The following is a 22,275-nucleotide window of genomic DNA, read 5'->3' on the forward strand; positions in this document are numbered from 1 at the left end:
AAAATTCATACAATGTGTAAACAACAATAATCCTCAAAAAAACTCAGAAGGAGTTGAGCCCAGAAACAGTCCTTTTGATGAAATAGAAACAGTATTTTCAACCAGCCAATACTACACAGCAGTGGCGGCTGGTGCTCACATTTTTTTGGGGGGCACAAACAAACTAAACAAAATAAAACAATTGCAGCCTCACTGTGCCCATCAAACGCAGCCTCCGTGCCCATCAAACGCAGCCACTGTGCCCATCAAAGGCAGCCACTGTTCCATCAATTGTCGCCACTGTGCCATCAATTGTCGCCACTGTGCCATCAATTGTCGCCACTGTGCCATGCCATCAAATGCAGCCACTGTGCCATGTCATCAAACGCAGCAACTGTGCCATCATTTATTGCCAATGTGCCCATCAATTGTCACCACTGTGCCATGCCATCAAACGCAGCCACTGTGCCATCAATTGTCACCACTGTGCCCATTGTCACCACTGTGCCATGCCATCAATTGTTGCCACTGTGCCATCAATTCTCACCACTGTGCCCATCTATTGTCGCCACTGTGCCCATCAATTGTCACCACTGTGCCATGCCAAACGCAGCCACTGTGCCATCAAACGCAGTCACTGTGCCATGCCATCAAACGCAGCCACTGTGCCATTAATTGTTACCACTGTGCCATCAATTGTCGCTACTGTGACCATCAATCGTAGCCACTGTGCCCATCAATTGTCGCCACTGTGCCCATCAATTGTCGCCAATGTACCCATCAATGGTCGCCACTGTGCCCTGTAAAATGCTTCCAGATTTCCCCCCCGCCCAACACTTACCTTTCTGGGGTCAGCCATCCTCCTTCCACGGTCCTTTGATGTCTCCCACCCTCGATGACACTTCAGCCAATCAGAACTGGTAAATCTGAATGGCTGAGACGCCTGTCAGTGTTAGCCAGGGAACGCACCCCCCGTCTGTCCCCCGGTTAACTATTTGGAAGCCGATTACAGCCCTCAGGCACTTCCAAAGCCAACCAGCTGCCGTTATTCAGATGGCCAGCGCTCACCAGGGGGCCGGCCATCTGAATAGTGGGCGGCAGCAACAATACATATATTGTTGAAAATCTCTGTAGAAAAGGTCACTCCACCACCTGCTGTAAAGTAGGCTTACCAGATGATTTTGACCCCAATTGAAGTGGTCAAAATAAACTTTAGTGTACATATTGGAACACCAGTGGCCTCCTCGTTAGTATGGTACAGGCAGGTCCTCTGTCCGACTTTTTATTCTGCTGCCTTGGGAAAAATCAAACGTTTCTAATCCTGCAGTCCTCTCTTGCTTTGCACTTTGGCCTAAACATAGTTCAAAGCAAGAGGAGATGGCAGGATAAGGCTAAATACATCCTCATAGAGTAACAGGTGGCTCCAGACACACAGCCAACTCATTAAGGCCCCTTTCACACGTGCGAACCATATGTCCGCTTTTTCATCCATCCGTTTGCGGATGGAAAAGGGACATACATTGGTCCCTATGTGATTTCGGGTGTCAGCGGATGAACATTCTCTTCTTCTTTCTCCAGTGCCGTATCACAAAAAATGGCCTGATCATGAAGGGGGGTAAATCTTAAGGAGGTCAAGTGGTTATAGCCCACCTTTCTTGGCAGCACATATACAGTATACATTACTCAGTTGGAAGAAGATAAAGTGGTTCTAAGGTCTATGTTTTTCTACAATAATTCATTATGTGCACCAAGGTAAAAAGACTTGTCTCCTCTCACTGCTCCAGCACTGTCCTGGCTACAGCCCTGCTTTCCTTTCCTTCTGGTCTCACAGGAGATGTTTCTGTCAGTGAAACTCCTGTTAGGAGGGGGCAGGGGCATGGCTTACTGCCACTGTGTGTGTCTATGCACACACACAGCCCCGTTTAGGAAAAGTGTTAATTTTGACTAAAATGCCATTTTAGTTTTAGTCGTATTTTATTCATCTGAATTGTTTTTGTTTTAGTCATAGTTTAGTCGACTAAAATCACCAGTACATTTGACTAAATTCTAATGGGTTTAGTTAAGTTGTAATGCAATGTATATTAAAAATAACAAACATGTTATACTTACTGTATTTATCGCGGTATAACGCGCTCCCGCGTATACCGCGCACCCCTAAAGTTGCCCCGAATCCTGTGAAAAAAAGTTTTTTATGTACTTACAGTTTTGGCGTCTTGCGCGGCGTCCATTGGCGGCCTCGTCGGGTCCGGCGTCCGTCTGCGGCTTCGGGTGTCCTCTTCGTCGGGTCCGGCGTCCTTCTGCGGCTTCGGGTGTCCTTTTCGTCGGGTCCGGCGTCTGTCTGCGGCTTCGGGTGTCCTCTTCGTCGGGTCCGGCGTCCTTCTGCGGCGTCCTCGCGTCCTCCCCGCTCGTTTCCCGCGCCGAGTTTGAATACTGCGCTGACATATACGAGCGCAGTACACTCGTGTATCGTCGGGCAGGCTCGGCAACTCTCGCGCTGACGTCCTGTACGCTCAGGACGTCAGCGCGAGAGGCGCCGAGACTGCCCGAAGATACATGAGTGTACTGCGCTCGGTATATGCCGGCGCAGTATTCAAACTCGTGGCGGGAAAGCGGGTTTCGGCGTATACCGCGCACCCACGATTTTGCCCTGATTTTCAGGGCAAAATAGTGCGCGGTATACGCCGATAAATACGGTAACTTCTCTGTGTAGTTGTTTTGCACTGAGCAACCCAGATCCTCCTCTTCTCGGGTCCCTCGTCAGCACTCCTGTGTAGTTGTTTTGCACTGAGGAGCCCAGATCCTCCTCTTCTCTGGTCCATCGTCAGCACTCCTGGCTCCTCCCTCCTGCCCCCATAGCAAGAAGCTTGCTATGAGTGCACCCGACCTGAGCCGCTGCTCTGTGTGTCCATTCAGACACAGAGCCATTGGCTTGGCCCTGACACACACAAGGTCCCAGAAGACACCGCTCCCCATTTCCCAGGAGGCAGCGCGACGAGAAGAAGAGAGAAGACCCACCGCGGACAACAAAGAGGAAGATTAGGAGGTCCGCCTAGTAACAGCCACTTCTGGCAAGTATATATAAAAAAAAATCACATTTTGTTTGTAGCCTTTTTGGCAATTTTTTTTTTTAGGGTGGACCTCTGTTTTAATTTCCGGTTTCTAGTTTAAACAATCAGTAATTAGAGATTTTGACGAAGTCCGGTGCACGATATTATAAGCGGAGATTGTTACTCCGCTCCGATACTAGCCAACAAAATTGGCCCCCTCCCCGAGGCGGTGACAACTTTGTCCTCGTTAGCCGCTGTGCTGTCAAACAGCTAATTCTTCCTGTGCCGGACTCTATTCGGTTGCCGGTGTTGTGTCCAAACAGCAATTTGTCCAAATCTCCAATAAGACCCCTTTCACACTAAGGTGCTTTTTCAGGTGTTCTAGTGCTAAAAATAGCACCCGTGAAGCGCAACCCCAGTGTGAAAGCCGGAGTGCTTTCACACTGGGGCAGGGGCAGCCTGTGCACTAAGGGCGCACGGGCACTGCCCCCTCTATTCCTGCCACCCACCTATATGCAAAATGGATAGATTCATGCATTGCAGTGAGCTTGTGGGATGTGAAAAAAAGTTCTGCAAGCAGCATCTTTGGGTCCGGTTGTAGAGCGGTGTATACACCACTCCCAAAATGCCCTGCCCATTGAAATGAATGGGCAGCGATGCAGAAGCACCTGCAAAGCGTTTCGGCAGCACCGCAACACGGGTGCTTTTAACCCTTTCTTCGGCCACTAGTGGGGCGCTTTTAACATCGCTAAAACGATGCTAAAGTGCTGCCAAAACTAGTGGAGCTTTACCGCCAACGCTCCCCCCGCCCCTGTGTGAAAGTACCCTAAGGCCCCTTTCACACTGGGGCGGGAGGTGCGGTGGCGGTAAAGAGGCGCTATTTTTAGTGGTGCTTTACCGCTAATTTTGTGGCGCTATTCGGCCGCTAGCGGGGTGGTTTTACCCTGCGCTAGCGGCCAAGAAAGGGTTAAAATCGCCCGCAGTGTGCCTTTGCAGAGACGCATTGCCGGCGGTATAGCCACGCTGTCCCATTGATTTCAATGGGCAGGAGCTGTGAAGGAGCGGTATACACAACGCTCCTTCACCGCTCCCAAGATGTGGGTAGCAGGACTTTTTTTTCTAATCCTGCCAGCGCACCGCTCCAGTGTGAAAGCCCTCGGGCTTTCACACTGGAGAAACAGCGTCCGCTGTTTCAGGTCGGTTTGCAGGTGCTATTTTTAGCGCAATAGCGCTTGCAAACCGCCCCAGTGTGAAAGGAGTTTTACTGCTGGTTTAAAGAAACTGGAAGTGACGTGGTTGAGTTTCTGCCCAGTTGGCTAATTTGACCGAACACCGGGTCTCTATGGAGCCGGTTTACATATCTCCGCTGCGGCTCCGGTGTGAATTTGCACAAGAGCCCTGTGCGTCTTTTGGTCCGTTTGAGCCCTAAAATTCGAGCTAAAATTGGACCTGAAACGGTGAACGGAGACACGCCGGACCACCTGCTGCGAGCCGCATGCGGCAATAGTGTGACCCCAGCCTGAAGTGTGTGTGTGGGTGGGGGGAACCCACACAAGTGCAGGGAGGAATGCACATTTCATGCAGGTAGGTAGTGTCCTGACTGGAATTCAGACCAAGGACCCCAGTGCTACACGGCACTAAGTCGCTGTGTATGAAATGATATTATTTGGTAAATGCGCCATTAAAAATGGATGTATCTTCCTTGGTTTCCTCAGGCTGATACAAATATTGACTCCTAGTTAGTATTTGTCAGCTCATTGGCATCCTTAGTGCATGGTCCATGTGCAGCTTATTCCCCATTCGGGGCAGGCTGTGTAAAACCATGAGGGAAAGTGAACTTTTATTGAACTGACTGGCATTTTTTGGCAGGCCGGCCTCCCTCAGTCAGCAGCCCCCGTGCCATGGCAGGCAGTGAGGGTCCGTGTCTGTGTGTGTGTGAAGAAGCCGGCTCGTGTGAGGAATGTGCTTCTCTATAAACTCCCCCTTGTTAGGAGCTGGGAATGTCTGCGCTCCAGCCCTGGTCCCTCCCAAAGCAAAGCATGATTCATTTCCCTGGATCCCCCGGCCCCGGCCCGGGTGTCATCTTACACTCCTTATATAGACTGGGAGCCGGGGAGAGCTGGCAGGACTCAGAGCTTGTCCTTCTTCCGCCTGCAGCCTTGGGTGAGACTCAGGGGGACAGTGTGAGGTGTATGGAGCTGTCCTAGGCGCTGCTAGTGGGTCACCTTGTACCTTTCTATGGGAGGGGGGAGGGGGGCTTTATACTAAACTTTAGCACTGCTGCAAATGTTTACTGCTCAGGTCACCCCTTGGAAAGTGTCTCACTCTCTTTTCTTTCTTGTGTGCAGATTGGTGACATGGAGGAATACAAAGTGACTCTGGATGGTCCGGCCCCATGGGGCTTCAGATTGCAGGGGGGAAAGGACTTTAACATGCCGCTCTCCATCTCCCGGGTGAGTGCCTCTTATCCTACTTCTCTGCTTGGCAACCGCTCAATCATTACATTTCTGTTGCTGTGTGACTCTCTTCCCTCTGAAAAGCTGGAAGTCGATCGATTCCTCCATCCACGGCGTGGGTGGACGAATCGCCTCGTCGCTAGCTGTCAGAATACGCCTACGGTGACTGCATCTGATTGGCTGCGCTAACTGGGATTGATTTATTAAAACTGGAGAGTGCAAAATCTGGTGCAGCTGTGTATGGTAGCCAATCAGCTTCTTCGATTAACCATGTGCGATCCAGCACGGCGTTACTTTAACAGACAATTGCGTGGTCGCTTCAATTTTATGACCCCCCCTTCTTTTTTTTTATTTTTACACAAATAAAGCTTTCTTTTGGTGGTATTTGATCACCTCTGTGGTTTTTATTTTTTGCTGTAGAAACAAAAAAAGGCCGACAATTTTGATAAAACATACACAATAAAACAAAATGTATTTCTTCCTCAGTTTAGGCCAATATGTATTCTTCTATATATTTGTGGTAAAAATTCCAGTAAGTGTATATCGATTGGTTTGCCCAAACGTTATAGCGCCTACAAACTATGGAATAGATTTATAGATTTGTTTTCTTTTTTTTTACTAGTAATGGTGGCGATCAGTGTTTTATTTTATTTATTTTTTTAAAAGCAGGAGTGTGACATTGTGGACAAATTCGACACTAAGTGACACTGATACAGTGATCAGTGCTAAAAAAAATGCACTGTTACTGTACTAATGACACTAGCAGGGAAGAGATTAACATCAGGGGTGATCAAAGGATTAACTGTGCTCCCTGGGAGTGATTTCTAAGTGTGTGTTTGTTTAATCACTGTGGAAAGACAGAGATCGGTGTTCCTGCTTATGGCCCATACACACTATGCAAAAATCGTACGAAAAATAACACTTTCCAAGCGATTGTACGATAATCAGATCATTGGTACAGGGCTTTCCAGAGCCGATCACGACAGTTCATCCGATATTATCCAATCGAACAAGCATGAAAATGTTTCTTTTTAATTTTGATTTGATTTTCGTTTAGTCGTCCACTAATACACTACAACACATGACATCACTTCCGATTTTTTTTATTCTGTTGTATGAGAAAGTTTGTTACTCTTGTAAGCTCTTCATTCTTGATATACGACTAGCAAAATACAAAGAGGGGATCTATCGTCTTATGTTCTGATCGTGTGTATGGGCCATTAGCAGAAACACAAGGGCCCGGATTCAGAAAGCAGTTACGACGGCGTATCTCCAGATACGCCGTCGTAACTCTAAGTGCGGGCCGTCGAATCTCGGCGTTTGATTCATAGAATCAGATACACCTCAATGTTGCCTTAGATACGAGCGGCGTAAGTCTCTTACGCCGTCGTATCTTAGGGTGCAATATTGACGCTGACCGCTAGGTCGCGCTTTCCTAGACTTCCACGTCGAATATGCAAATTAGGTAGATACGCCGATTCAGAAACGTACGTCCGCCCGGCGCATTTTTTTACGTAAGGCATTTTCCGGTGTAAAGTTACCCCTCATAAAGCAGGGGTAAGTCATGTTAGGTATGGACGTCGGAAACGAACGAACAGCGTCGTATTTTACGTCGTTTGCGCAAGTCGTTTGCGAATAGGGCTGTACGTAAGTTACGTTCACGTCGAAAGCATTGACAGTTTGCGGCGTAATTTGGAGCATGCGCACTTGGAAACGTTCACGAACGGCGCATGCGCCGTTCGTAAAACGTCAATTACGTGGGGTCACAAGTAATTTAAATAAAACACGCCCACATCATCCACATTTGAATTAGGCGGGTTTACGCAGACACATTTACACTACGCCGCCGTAACTTAGGGCGCAAGTTCTTTCTGAATACGGAACTTGCGCCCTAAGTTACGGCAGCGTAATGTATCTGAGATACGTTACGCCCGCCGATAGATACGAAAATGTATCTGAATCCGGGCCATGGTCTTTGTCTTCCCTTCTCAAAGAATGGAAATCTGCCTTGTTTACACAGGCAGACCTGCTGATCTCCAGAAACGATCGTAAGGTCCCGGCAGACAGCGGGAGCGGGTTGCCGGCGGCGCGCACGTGCCCCAGCCACGTGATCTGGCACAGATCGTCTGCCCTGCCGCAGTACATCTGCGTGGGGCGGTCGCTAAGCGGTTAAGCCTGGCCATACATTATACAGATTTTCCTTTAGATTTACCAAAACCATATAATATGAGGTCAAACCTAAATACTTTAAATTTGTATGCAATCAGGCACAGGCTCTTGCACTACATAATTATTATTTTTTTAAATAGTAAAGAAATACTCTTGCGCACAAGTGTGTTAATTGGGTGGTTTATAGTTCGTGATGGATAATGTCTCAGGCCTTGCTGCGCTCCAGGATAGACAAAATAAATAAAGAAAAGAGGGCGCACCAGCCTTGTGCATTATCCTTTTGATAAGTTTTATTAAAAAAAAAAAAAAAAAAAAAAACTACTCACAAGCATGTGAAAGAAAACCGCAATGTGAACGCCTTAAGGCGTTCACATTGCGGTTTTCTTTCACATGCTTGTGAGTAGTTTTTAATAATTAATTAATTTAATAATATATAATAATATATAATATATATAATAATTTTAATAATATATATATAATTTTTTTTTTTCTTTTTTAAATACAAATTTTCAAAGGATAATGCACAAGGCTGTTGCACCCTCTTTTCTTTATTTCCTTGCGCTACATAGTTGAAGGTAAATCTAAAGGAAATTGAACATGAAAATGATATAATGTATGGCAAGATTAAGCGTTGTCAATAAAACCTGGAAGCTGATTGGTTTCTATGCACAGCTGCACCACATTTTGTACGCTGCAGTTTTAGTAAATGAACTCTATAGTGCGTCTGCTTTTATTTTTTTATTTTATTTTTTATTATTCAAACCAGGCGATTTTGCCGCGACCCGAAATTCAAGCCGCGTGTGGCCCGCTTAAGCCACACCTGAGAATGACCTTGAAGGTTTCCTGGGGACAGACAACTTTAAGCCCAGGTTCACACTGACTGCGGCAATGAAATCATGCAAGTTCAGGTGAACTCGCACGATTTCATCCCGCATGTGAGCCTCCGACCTCGGGGGCGATTTCAGAGACATCTGCGTAGGTTTTTGCACAGTTGTCAATGGAAATCGCACCCCAAAATCGCCAAAGAAACTACTTTTGGGAATCTGTGCGGCGCTGCAAATATGGCGTCGCACCGATTCAGACGCTTGCATTGCTGGCAATTTGCCATGCCAAATGGCATCGGTGTGAACCAGAGCTTAGAGATAGAGATGGCCCACTGGCTGTAAAGTTTGCTGTTGTTAATCATGTCCGATTGATCGGTGCTCTGCATCCCGGGACACTTTAGCAAGCACTGGGTTAAACGTTGTAAAAGTTCCACTAATAGGAATGCTGCAAGAAAAATAGAATGTGTGTATCCTGTTTCATGACAGGAATTCCTTGAAGCAGAGATTCCTATTTCCATGACATACAAGGAGGGGGGGGTCTGTCTGTTTTACAGGAAAGAAAAACTGTAGGCAACTTACGTTTTGATATGGAACAGCTGATGCTGCGAGTAATGTAGATTTCTGCTTGGCAATACACTGTAGGGTACAAGATGGGGACCCAGCTGAAAGATCGGCACGCTGGAACATGTAGTTCCACACGTGATAATGTATAGGGCTAGCCTCAGGTCTCGTAATGATGGTACAAAAGTTTCTGTTTTCTTGGCACTGTGTTGACGCTATATAGATATAAAGGGTAGTAGCACTTTGCAAGGGAATTTTCCCCATAGTTTAAGCCGGCCATAGACGGTTCAGCAGGGACCAGCTCAGATTCAAACTATGTATGGGCAGGCTGAGTGTTCCTGATCGATCAACTTGGTTACAACTAGCATGTCCGATTTTTCATGCGATTATTTCCAGCACCCCCATCGGGAGAACACAATAGCTCAGTGGGGGGGATTCCCCTTATCAACATAGTCACAGTAGATGAAGACAATGTGGTTGGTTTAGGCTTGGTTCACACAGGTCCAGCTGCGGTTTGCAGTCCAGTGTCCTGTGCGTTTGTGTTCAGCGGCTCTGGTGCAACTTTTTCCCTGAATTTTCACCTGATCTGGACCGAAAAACGGACAGGACCCTTTTCAGATTCACACCGCAGCCGCCCTGGACATGCGCCTCAATGTAAAAGGGGCCTTAGAAAAAAGGTGATTGCAACACTTTGGTGCAACTTTTGATGCGACTTTGACCCATAGAATGTAAAGTTCGATCAAAATTGCAACAGGGGTCGCGTTCCAAAGTCGCCCTGTAAATCACGCAACTTTGGAGACGCGCTAATGTGAATGTAGCCTTACTAAAGTCAAATAGGCTATTCACATTGCAAGGCAATATCTCCAGAGCTTAAGCCGGTCATTAATGGTACAAATCTCGGCCTGACTCAGCAGGGACCAGCTGAGATTTGACAGGCTGATCGCTCGACCAACTTGGGTACATGTTGTATTTTGCATGCGATTATTGCCAGCGCCCCCCCACCAGGAGAACACAATAGCTTCGTGGGAGGGATTTCCCCATCAACACAGTAGATGAAGACCATGTGGTTGATTTAGGCTCCATTCACACTTGTGCGATTTGTTATGCGACATCGCTCCGTCCCAGCCAGGATAACACCATAGATCCGCAGTAGGGACCCCCCCCCCCCCCCCACCAACACCAACTTTATTTGATGGGGGGGGAACAAGCAATTTTCTTTCTTGCAACCCATTGAAGGAAAGGAAATCTCTCCATCTATGGCCAGCTTTAGTCATGAGTGAGGCGACTTCCATCATTCAGTTATATGCAGGAAAAAACCCTTTTCTCTCCGTATTCTTCTTGTGTGTGTGTGATTGGGTATTTTCTAAAAAGTGAAACTTCACCACCTTCACTGAGCTCTGGGGAAAATTCTCTTGCAAGGTGCAACTTCCCTTGTTTAGTAAATCCTTCCCAATGTGAATGTTTGATTTTTGGTCCCACTGCAACTTTTGGAGGCCTATTGTCAGGGCCTGCTGAGACTTGTAGTGGGGTGATGGCTGGAGAGCCCAGGGTTAGCCATGGCTGCTCTGGAGACATTCTAGCGGCTCGCTGCCTTTTTGGGAACAGGTTCCGTCTTGGTATTAGTAGCCTGAAGCTCAGAGACTGACGTGTAAGGCGGTATGTGACTCTAGGCAGCTGGATGGGCGTCAGTGATAACTATAGAACGATGGGTGGAGGTCTGATGTTATGTTCACAGGTCACTCTAGTTTTTTTTTTTAGTTTGGAGTAACTTGGTGGGGGGCTGAAAAGCTTGAGTCTCTGACATTCACTTCACACCCTCCTCCCTGGGTGGGGCGGCTTTTGTTCCTAACTGTGTTGATTTTGCTTCTGTGCCATGTTCAGACAATCATTTCCCTTCACGCTAAGCATTTTGCTCTGCCCTTGTGTTTGTTTCGGGGGAGGTCCTGCCCAGACAAGAGCAGTGTGCTTGGGTTATGTATGGGGGGGGGGGGGGGAGTGAGAAATAGGGGTACAATCATATTTAGACTGCTGCAATTTGGTTCCATCATACTTTTTTCTTGTTGTATGATAGTCTGTAGTTGCATCACGGTGCTTACATGGCTAGATGAGGTTTGAAGACTTATCCCAGTGGCTGCCAGGTTAGGAGAGTTTCAAATGTGGCCCCTAATGTCTCCAAAGGGCCACATATAAAAGGTATTACATGTAATGCTACAGATAACTGTTATGCCGCGTACAGACGATCGGACATTCCGACAACAAAACCGTGGATTTTTTTTTCCGACGGATGTTGGCTCAAACTTGTCTTGCATACACACGTCGCACAAATGTTGTCGTAAATTCCGAAAGGTCAATAACGCGGTGACATACAAGACGTACGACGAGCTGAGAAAAATGAAATTAAATAGGCAGTGCGGCTCTTTTGCTTGATTCTGAGCATGCGTGGAATTTTGTGCATCGGAAATTGTGTACACACGATGTGAATTTCCGACAACAAAAGTTGTTGTCGGAAAATTTGAGAACCAGCTCTCAAATTGTTGTTGTCGGAAATTCCAACAGCAAATGTTCGATGGAGCCTACACAAGGTCGGAATTTCCGACAACAAGCTCTCATCGAACATTTGTTGTCGGAAATTCCAATCGTGGTGTACGCGGCATTACAGACTGAAGACTTAGGTTGGGTTCACATATATTTCCAGCCTGTGGTCCGGGGCGTTCCAGTTCATTTGTTCAGGTTTGATTCAGGTTACAATTTTTGCCTGAATTTGCACCCGAACTGGACCCAAAAACGCACAGAACCCTTTTGGAATTCACACTGTGGCCGCTCAGGGCAGATGTGTACCGGCTCCATTGAGAGCCGGTCACAGTCGCATGTCATCGCACATATGTGAACGTGGCCTTACTAGAAGAAATGGTCAGAGCTTGTTCTACTGGAGTGGTTAGAGACTGAAGTCATGCTATAGGAGACCATCAGAGACTAGGGACATGTCGCATTAAACAACTTGACTTTACTACCCTTCCATATAGTCAGTGAAGTGACTGGCCTCAGGTGATACACAGAGATTAAAAAAAATCCTCCTACATAAGTTGTACCTGTTTATGTGCAGTATTCTCTTCTCTACAGCTATTCAAAGTGCTGAATTTATAAAGCTTGTCTGAGAGTGTAGAAAAAAAGGGGCAGAGAGCTGAAGTTACACTGTGCAGAGCTCAGTGAGGAGCTCAGTGATTGGAGGGAAAGGACACCCCCCCCACACACTTCACACAGGAACAGAGGTGAGCCTTTCAATCACAGGCTGTGTGCTGGAGCTTCCTCCCCTGTCACCTTCTTTCTCTTGGTGTCAGGAAAACCTGTTTAAAGTGACTAATACTAATAGCAGAGGAACGAAGCAGCAGAGATTAAGACACTTATTAGTGCTCCTAATTGAGACAAGTACACACTATAGAGCAGTGATGGTGAACCTTGGCACCCCAGATGTTTTGGAACTACATTTCCCATCATGCTCATGCACTCTGCAGTGTAGTTGAGCATCATGGGAAATGTAGTTCCAAAACATCTGGGGTGCCAATGTTCACCATCACTGCTATAGAGGGAAATCTTTGTTCATATTTAATATCTGATGCCGCGTACACACCATCACTTTATGTGATGAAAAAAAAACGACCGTTTTTAAATATGATCGTGTGTGGGGGAAAACGTCGTTTTATGTCTTGTGAAAAACGACAAAAAAAAATGATGTGTCGTTTTTCAAAACGTCGTTTTTTACTTCACAGAAATTGATTGTGTGTAGCAAAAAACAACGTTTAAAACAACGTTTTTACACCCGCGCATGCCCAGAAGCTAGTTATGAAGCGAGCTTCAATGGTAAAACGTGGTGAACGTAACCTCGCTTTGCTAGAGCATTGTGAAAAAACGATGGTGTGTAGGCAACTTCGTCTTTGAAAATTGAAGTTTCAAAAACGTCGTTTTTTACTTCACAGAAAACGTCGTTTTTTTACATCGCATAAAGTGATGGTGTGTACGCGGCATTAGGTTTGCAACCACTTTAAGGGACTCTCTACAAATCAATGCTCCCTCTGTTTACTACTAGGGCCCAAGGGCCACACCTCAAACACCAAAGGGGCACATGTGGCCCTCAGGCCGCAAGTTGGGCACCGGAGACCTAGCCTGTGCCTTTTGGACCTGCTACTGGTGCTGACTTTTCTGTATTACATTTACAGATATTGCAGACTAAAGCCAAAACTGACTACTTCTATCATTCTGCCCTGAATAGTCGCCCAATGCAGTGGCTAGTGTTTAGATAAAATGCCGACTGGCATGCCTGAGATCACACCTGAATATCAAAGTGCTCTTTGTCTTTCTCCAAACACATCAGTCTACAACATTTTATTTAGTGCTGTAAATCTTATACATCAATTAAGAAGTTGTGTATGTACTGTGAAAAATACGATCATCATTGAAAAATTATTTAAACGCCCCTTGTTTTTTTTTTAACTAACTATTTACTGATAATATTCTATGAAAAAAAGCAGAGCAGCAAAATCAAGTTTGTTACAAAATCAACAGTTTGGTAGAAAGAATGTCGAGAATCTATACTTGGTCACAAAACGCCACTAGCATAGTTGCATAGTCTCCTGTAGCATACATGAATAGATAAAGGAGTAGTGACAGGTGTGTCTTTAGGCACTCGCAGACACATGCACAGACTAATGATATACATGAGTCACTGCATTTACAGCCTTCCTGGGAGTAGACAGGATAACTTGTCACCTTTTACTAGAAAGTTTTATCTGCATCGTATGACGCCTACCAGGCCTCTTGAACATTGGGCATCAAAAATCCACTTTTAAGGACGTTTGACTAGCTTAGCGTTGGACTCCATGTTAGCCCAATTGTCCTAACACACGTAGGCATTGACAGGTGTGTCGCCTGACAGGCCGCCCTGTGTGAACTGGCTCTTAGGGTGCTGACCGCTGCAAGGTTAAAATGTTGCTCTATCTAAAAAAGAGAAAATTCTCTCGGTTTGCGTTTTTCCACTGGGGCTACACATCTGCACATCTGCACGCCGAACGCCTGAAGCTGAAACAAGTTCCGGACCCTTTTTTGTCGCGCGTATCGGGCGGTTTGGGCGTATTTGAGCGTTTCCATTTCCCATAGAAAGTAATGGAAACGCTCGATTCAAGCGACTTGCGCGACAACGAGCGTTTGCTACGGGCGTTTTGTCGCTTTAATCAATAGAACATTTCACCCAGGCAGAAGGTTAAAAAAATCTACCAACATAGCAACAAGTGATGAAAAGATGATAATTTTTCCTATTGGCTAAAATAAAAAACGTCGAAGTACAAAAATGTCGGACGACGCTGTATGCAAACGTGCAAATAAGCATGAATACGCGCGACAAAACGCCGGAAAAAAACGACCGAACGACCGACGCTCAGGTGTGAATGCAGCCTAAGAGTCACAATCGGGTACAATGTTTAGTTTTGGTCCCCGGGGATTGCAGTGGCTCATTGCCTGTTAGCCATCGATAAGAGTGTTCTGCCTCTGAGGTTGTTATTCTTACTCCCTATGGTTCTTATTTAATGGTCCAATAACATTAACCCTCTTTTCAGTTGAGGTGATTCTCACCGCGGTTCAGATTAACGTACAGGATATATCTGTTGTGGAGTCTTTAGACCACAGTTTCCTGACCATGACACTGTATTGGAAACTGGACTGCTATGTCATTAATGTACTTAGCATTTTTTGAAGCATTATTGTTAAAGCCTTTCATTTGATGTTGTTGGTCGATGTGTGTGATATTATGCCACTTTGTGTAAGCCGTCAATCGTTTCACAAGCCGTCAAGCATACCTTAAAGCGGGGGTTCACCCAAAAAATTTTTTTTACCATTAAATCTAGCAGAGCCAGCATAGTAGGGGCCTTTACTTTCGGCAGGTATTTTTATTTTTTTCTCCGTACGTACCTTTATATTCGAGTCGGCACTATACGGCGCCTGCGCAGTCAGCTCTACACGGCGGGCACAGGCGCCGTATAGTGCCGACTCGCAGCTCGGCTATTTCCGGAAATCTGGTGACGCGCGTTGTGCGACAGGTCACCTGTTTCACAAGCCGTCAATAATCGAACCGAAGGATAGGAACGCCCAGTCCCGCAGTCATCGGAACCCTGAGGCAGGGATAGGAACGCCCAGTCCCGGAGTCATCAGAACGCGGAAGCCCTGGACCAAATCGGAATATAAAGGTATGTATGGAGAAAAAAAAAAAGACCTGCCGAAAGTAAATGCCCTTACTATGCTTAGTCTAATGTTAAAAATTAGTTTTTAGGGTGAACCTCCACTTTAAGTAAAGATTAAAAAAAAAAAGGTGTTTTATGTAAACCTGTGGCTTTGTGTACCTAAAAGGCAGGCCTGATCCACCCGCTGGCTTGCATACAATGTTTGGGCAATTTTGAGGTGTTTTGCCACAGCATCCCTTAAAGCGGATGTGCCATGGGAAAAAAATATTAAAAGCCAGCAGCTACAAATACTGCAGCTGCTGACTTTTAATATTAGGACACTTACCTGTCCTGGAGTCCAGCGCCGATCGCAGCAGAGGACGAGCGATCGCTCGTTTCTCTGCTGCTCCCCCCGCCATCCACGCTGAGGGAACCAGGAAGTGAAGCGCTGCAGCTTCACTGCCCGGTTCCCTACGGCACATGCGCAAGTCGCGCCGCGCCCGCCGATTGGCTGGGAGCCGAGTGTTCCCAGCACACAACGGGGGGGGGGGGGGGGTGACGGGATGTGACGGAATGCCCATCTTTTGCCCGTGAATGCCGGGCCGGAAGTGGGTGCAAATACCTGTCTTTAGACAGGTATCTGCACCCCCCTCCCCCCTGAAAGGTGTCAAATGTGACACCGGAGGGGGGGAGGGTTCCGATCAGCGGGGCTCCACTTTAGGGTGGAGAACCACTTTAAGACCCCTTTTCACACTGGCTGGCCGGCTGTTAGCGCTAAAGCGCTGCTTGTTTTAGCGCTCTTTTATCTGCGCTTTTGCGTTGCTTTTTGGTTGCTAGCAGGGCGGTTTTTACCCCCAGAAAAGTGATTAATACTCCTATTTTGCAGCGCTTTCAAAGCTCTGCCCATTCATTGCAATGGGCAAGGCGTTTTGGTAGCGCTAAATACAGCGCTCCCAACCCGCCCCAAAGATGCTGCTTGCAGGACTTTTCGTAATGTCCTGCCAACACACCGTCCCAGTGTGAAAAGTCACACTGTGAATGGGATGCCATTCCCAAGTGCCTGAAAACCGCCCCAGTATGCCTGGGTGCCTGGGTACTCTGGTTGAAAAAAGGCTTGTTTAGTTATTGATTTTTTTTTTTTTTTTTTTTTTTTTCACTGCTCTTGTTCAGCAATATTGCAGATTGCCCCATCTGAATATGATACTTAGGGGTGAATCTGCCAATTTCTTTATAAAAATATGTTGGAGTGTGTGCCGCCATTTCTAGCAATACATTCTCATTCTTGCATATTTTGGCATTTTGCAAATTGTTACAAATTATTACATACAACTGATTAAATTGTCTGCACATGGAATTCATACAGCACTCTGTTATATCAGACACAAGCAGTTGTATTTTAGCCTAGGGTAACAAAGGCTGGGATGTCTGTGTAAACCTCTGGAATGATGTGTGTTTTGGCTGAGATTACATTGCTATGCAATTAGACAACAGAAAACTTGGGGATTGAATTATAAGAAGTGAAAGAAAGAAAGATTATTTTTGTTAATGTTGTTATAGACATGTTGGTGCCTCTCTTACCTCCCTGCAGACACTGAAATGACAGTTTCAGATTGATGTTTTTCACTGCCTGTAAAGAATGTTTTATACTCTTCACCATATTTGTCTAGGCGGAAATGGCCTAGCAACATCTTTGTTAGATAGACTTGTTTATGAATAGCCACCATCTAAAGCCAGGACCAGTCCATTCGTTTCAATGGATGGGAGCTGGGGACTTTCTCCTTAGAAGGCATTGTTCCATCACCCAATGATTTTATCAATTTTTTTCTATGCCATTTTGTTCACTTGCCATTGACTTTAATAGCTAGATTCACAAAGAGTTACGCCGGCATATCAGTAGATACGCCGTCGTAACTCGGAATCTAAGCAATCGTACATTTAAGTGTATTCTCAAATTGAGTTACACCAAAATGTAGCTAGGCCGTCGTATCTTAGCTGTCTAGTACCGCCGGCCGCTAGGGGCGTGAACGCTGATTTACGACTAGAATGCGTAAATCAGCGAGATACGCCGATTCACGAACGTACGCTTGCCCGTCGCAGTAAAGATACGCCGTTTACGTAAGGCGTTTTCCGGCGTAAAGTTAGTCGAACAAATAGCTGGCCTTGCCAATGTTAAGTATGGACGTCGTTCCCGCATCGAATTTTGAAAATTTTACGTCGTTTGCGTAAGTCGTCCATGAATGGGGCTGGACGTAATTTACGTTCACGTCGAAACCAATACGTCCTTGCGGCGTACTTTGAAACAAAGCACACTGGGATATGTCCACGGACGGCGCACGCGCCGTTCGTTAAAAACGTCAATCACGTCAGGTCACGAATTTACATAAAACACGCCCCCCGGTTCCTCATTTGAATTAAGCGCACTTACGCCAGCCCATTTACACTACGCCAGTTTTCTGTGAAGTAAAAAACGACGTTTTTGAAACTTCAATTTTCAAAAACGATGTTGCCTACACACCATCGTTTTTTCACAGTGCTCTAGCAAAGCGAGGTTACGTTCACCACGTTTTTCCATTGAAGCTCGCTTCATAACTAGCTTCTGGGCATGCGCGGGCGTAAAAACGTTGTTTGAAACGTAGTTTTTTGCTACACACGGTCAATTTCTGTGAAGTAAAAAACAACGTTTTGAAAAACGACACATAAAATTGAAGCATGTTTCAATTTTTTTTGGTCGTTTTTCAGAAGACATAAAACGTTGTTTTCTCCCACACACGATCAATTAAATTGACGTTTTTAAAAACGTCGTTTTTTTACATCGCAGAAAACGACCGTCTGTACGCGGCATAACTGGAGAGTGCAAAATCTGGTGCAGCTCTGCATAGAAACCAATCGGCTTCCAGGTTTTAATGTCAAAGCTCAATTGAACAAGCTGAAGTTAGAAGTTACCATGCACAGCTGCACCAGATTTTGCACTCTCCAGTAAATCCACACCAATAGCTCCATGGGAGGGCTTCCCCTGTCAACACTCTCTGTGTTAATAGGGGAATTGAGTGAATTTCTCGTGGCCTTTGGAAAATCCATACAAAAATTCTTAGAACATTCGAATGTTGTTCAAAAGTTTTTGTTTGATTTTTGTTTTGGAATGAGTGGACTTTACCGAGCGAAAACCACATACACTGTTAGGAATAAGTTTGTTTGAGAAAAATCTGCCATCTTGTTCCTTTGAATCTTCTCATCACTGCGATCGAAAACAAACATTGATTTGACCCACTAATGATTAGAATTTTCGTTCCAAAGAATATTCATTTGAAATTCTACCTATCTATGGCCAGGTTTATCTGTGTAAGGTGAGCTTTGCTCCACCCCATCCAAGCTGCCAAGCCTAGCTTTTGGTAAGTGAAGCGGCAATTTATATAAAAAGACTAAGGGCTCTTTCACACGGGTGGACCGTATGTCCGCTTTTTCATCCATCCGTGTACGGATGAAAAAGGGACATACATTGGTCCCTATGAGATCTCGCCCGGGTTCCGCATTCCTCCGATTCTGCAGACGGAGGAAAACCCTCTATGGATCGGGTGAACACGGACAGACAGTCTATAGGGTAGAGCAGAGAAAACACAGGGCGGTCCCTGCACAGTGTGCGGGGACCGCCCTGTCATCCGCCGACTCAGCCGGGATCAACGGAGCGATCCCCGCTGAGCAAGTGGAGGTTGACGGGGCGGATCAGCACTGATCCGCCCGTGTGAAAGAGTCCTTACCTAACAGGGAGGTGGCCATGGGGAGTAAGGCCAACTTTTACATAAAAAGCTGACATATGAATATAACTCCAATGGACTATAGCTTTGAACCTACAGATGGCGTGTGTTTTCACTAAATGTCATTTCTGCTTGAATTGCTCAGGAATCCACATGTGGCATGTTCTCAGTGAAGTGAAAATATTCTTTACCACATTCAATGGCAGGAAAGTGTAAATGACTTCACAAACGATTAGACAACTGTGACAACTTAGCAAGGGCTGGAAGTTACACGGGTGCATTTGGCCATTGAGCACGCCCAGATCTCCAGACACAACAATCTCTTTAATTGGCTTGCACAGCTGTGCGACACATGTATTTCTCATGGAAAAAGGTTATTCGAATTCCCTAAAAGGCTTAGGACAGTTGATGTCCCATTTTGATTACTCAGCTTTACTCCTTTTTTGTTTTTTCATAAAGAATGATGAGGTTCGCAACTATTTTTTTTTCCAACTTTTCCTAGGTGAATTTAGGCTGGCTGAACAAACTATTTGTTTAAGGATGAGTAAACCTAAAATACAACCTGGCTTATATAAAAATGCACATAGGGACCTTTACAGATGAGAATGCTAAGGATTTAAAGAATTGAAAGCTCTAACCAGAAATAAGTATGGAGGGAGGTATTTCTTTACATACTGCTGACACCCAGCAAGTTATTCCATTAAAAGCCTTGAATGGAAAGTATTTTTGTTTTGTATATTTATTATGGTCAGAAATAATTTTTTTTTTTTTTTTTTTTTCCGTTTAGAACATTTTGTACTTCCATATTAATTCAGCAGGCAGAGGTCTCAGCTCTTTTTTACTTGCTTTTTAGGCTAAAAAAGCCTGTTGATTGCAATAGCTCAATCTGAAATGTTTAACTGTAATTGAATATTTGCTTTGCTCATGCAGGGCAAAAGAAGGTTTACTAAAGCTTCCCTACAGATGCCCATATTTACCTTTTTTTTTGTAGTACTGTTACATTGATTTCCTACAGCTACAAAGAGAAGAGTTCCTATTAATTGTTTGTCCCAGTACTGGATGCCTGAGCAATTTAAAGGGGTTGTAAGGGTTAAATTAATAATAAAAAAATAACAAACCTACCATACTTACCTCCACTGTGCAGTTCGTTTTGCACAGAGTGGCCCGATCCTCGTTTTCTGGGGTCCCTCAGCAGCTGTCTCGGCTCCTCCCAGCAAGGGCTAACCCTCGCCTTGCGGGCGCGCGCCTGTGTGATGCAGTGGTGCCATAGCCCCCCAGTGCGCCACGTCATTGATTTCAATGAAGAGCCGTCTCAAGCTGGGGGAAAGCATTGCAGGATCGCGCCCATGAAGTTTTGAGCTCAGGTAAGTAAATTGGGCTGGGGGACCGAGAGTGCAATGTCACAGGAGTGCATAGTATGCATTAAGGTGAAAAAACACAAAGCTCCTGTACTGTCACAGTGAGGAAGGGGCAGTAAGGCCAGCCATATATGATTCAAATCCAACTGTTAGGCTGGATTCACACCTATGTATTTTTAGTGCTTTTTGCAGATTTGCTCTACAGAATGTGTTCCATAGGAAACCATGTTAAATGGACTGTAGTGCAAATCTGCAAAATGCAAAAAGCACTAAAACTGCATAGGTGTGAATCCATCCTTAATGGGCAGGCTGAATATACCAAATTGCTCTATTGATCAACTTTGGTACAACCAGCCTGCCAGATTCTGTTGAGATTATCACTAGTATCTGCTATAGCCGCTAGTGATAATAACTTGTGTCTTCCCCTGCCCGTCCCTCCCCCTCGTCGGGAGAAGACAATTACATGGCAGGAGGGATTCCCCTGTCATCACTGCCTGTGTTGATGGGGGGGGGGGGATTGTGCAAATTTATTTTCAGAAACCCATGGTTGGCCGGTCTAAGTCACATGTACATGCCGAGAAGTAGTGGGTATGTCACTTTACCTCTCTGGTCCAACTAAGCATTTCAAGAGTGAGGAGAATGTAAGTATAGGGCTAGCCATAGACAGTTCGAATCTTGGCTGGTTTAGCAGGGACCGGCCGAGATTTTAACCTTGTATGGGAAGGCTGATTTTTGATCAATCAACCGCTATAGCGGCTAACAATAATCACTGTGTGGTTAAGAAAGGACTCCCTGTAGCGGAACATCAGTGCTGTCCCTAAGATGAGTGTGTAAATGGCAACCTTAGCCAGACCATGCCCCCAATATTTTGCTCCGCCCCTCGGCACTTCGTTATGACTAAGCCCCAAAGGGGCAGAGCGAAACGAGTTGAGGGTGTGGCCTGACTGAAATCCAGGCTGAGGTTGCCATTTACACACTCATCTTAGGCATAGACACTCATCTTAGGCATCTTAGACAGCATTGATGTGCCGCTACAGGGAGTCCTTTCTTAACCCTCCATGATTGGAAGAGCTGGGATGCGCTCCCTCCTATGCCAGCACTCCTAGTGGCGGAAGCTCAGCATTTACACCCCGTTCCAGAGAGCTTGAGCAGCACACCAAGCTATGTCGGGTCACAGTAATCACTGTGTGTTCTCCTGACCAGAATGGCTCCCCCTGCCAGAAGAACACCATACCTCCCATAGGAGGGATTCCCTCATCTCATCAACACTGACTGTGTTGACGGGAAAATCGCTCCATCAATGGCCAGCTTAAAGTGGAGCGCCAGGCTCCTTCAGAAAAACATAAAAGACAGTAGCTACAAATACTGTAGCTGCTGACTTTTAATATTAGGACACTTACCTGTCCACAAATCCAGCAGTGTCGACTCTTGGGTGCTGCCGCTGTCATCTTGGGTAGGAGAAACCGGCAGTGAAGCCTTGCGGCTTCACCGATGGTACCCTACTGCAGGGTTTGACAAATTTGCTTGGAATCTAGGAGCCAGCTAAAAAAGTTAGGAGCCAGAAAATGCACCCCATCCCGACGAGCTTGCGCGCAGAAGCGAACACATACGTGAGCAGCGCCTGCATATGTAAACGGTGTTCAAACCACACGTGAGGTATCGCCGCGATTGGTAGAGCAAGAGCAATAATTCTAGCCCTAGACCTCCTCTGTAACTCAAAACATGCAACCTGTAGATTTTTTTAAACGTCGCCGATGAAGATTTTAAAGGGTAAAAGTTTGTCGGCATTCCACGAGCGGACGCAATTTTGAAGCGTGACATGTTGGGTATGAATTTACTCGGCGTAACATTCTCTTTCATAATATTAAAAAAAATGGGGATAACTTTACTGTTGTCTTATTTTTTAATTAAAAAAAGTGTAAT

At 45.7% G+C, this 22,275-nt stretch overlaps 1 protein-coding gene across 3 annotated transcripts in view; it reads left to right on the top strand.

The window, feature by feature from the left end:
- The first annotated feature begins 5,077 nt into the window (after positions 1-5,077).
- The window catches only part of PDLIM7 (PDZ and LIM domain 7), a 155,429-nt gene continuing 138,231 nt past the window's right edge, over positions 5,078-22,275 (top strand). Inside the window, exons 1-2 of one of the 3 annotated variants that reach the window (XM_040344438.1) lie at positions 5,078-5,189; positions 5,375-5,479. In XM_040344438.1, the coding sequence (XP_040200372.1) occupies positions 5,384-5,479 (96 nt within the window). In that variant the 5' untranslated portion in view covers positions 5,078-5,189; positions 5,375-5,383. Of the gene's footprint in view, positions 5,243-5,374; positions 5,480-22,275 lie in introns of all 3 variants that reach the window. The other 2 variants (XM_040344436.1, XM_040344437.1) reach the window with 2 other exon arrangements.

This window comes from Rana temporaria, chromosome 3 (genome assembly GCF_905171775.1).
Source record: "Rana temporaria chromosome 3, aRanTem1.1, whole genome shotgun sequence".
NCBI classification, from domain to species: Eukaryota; Metazoa; Chordata; class Amphibia; order Anura; family Ranidae; genus Rana; species Rana temporaria.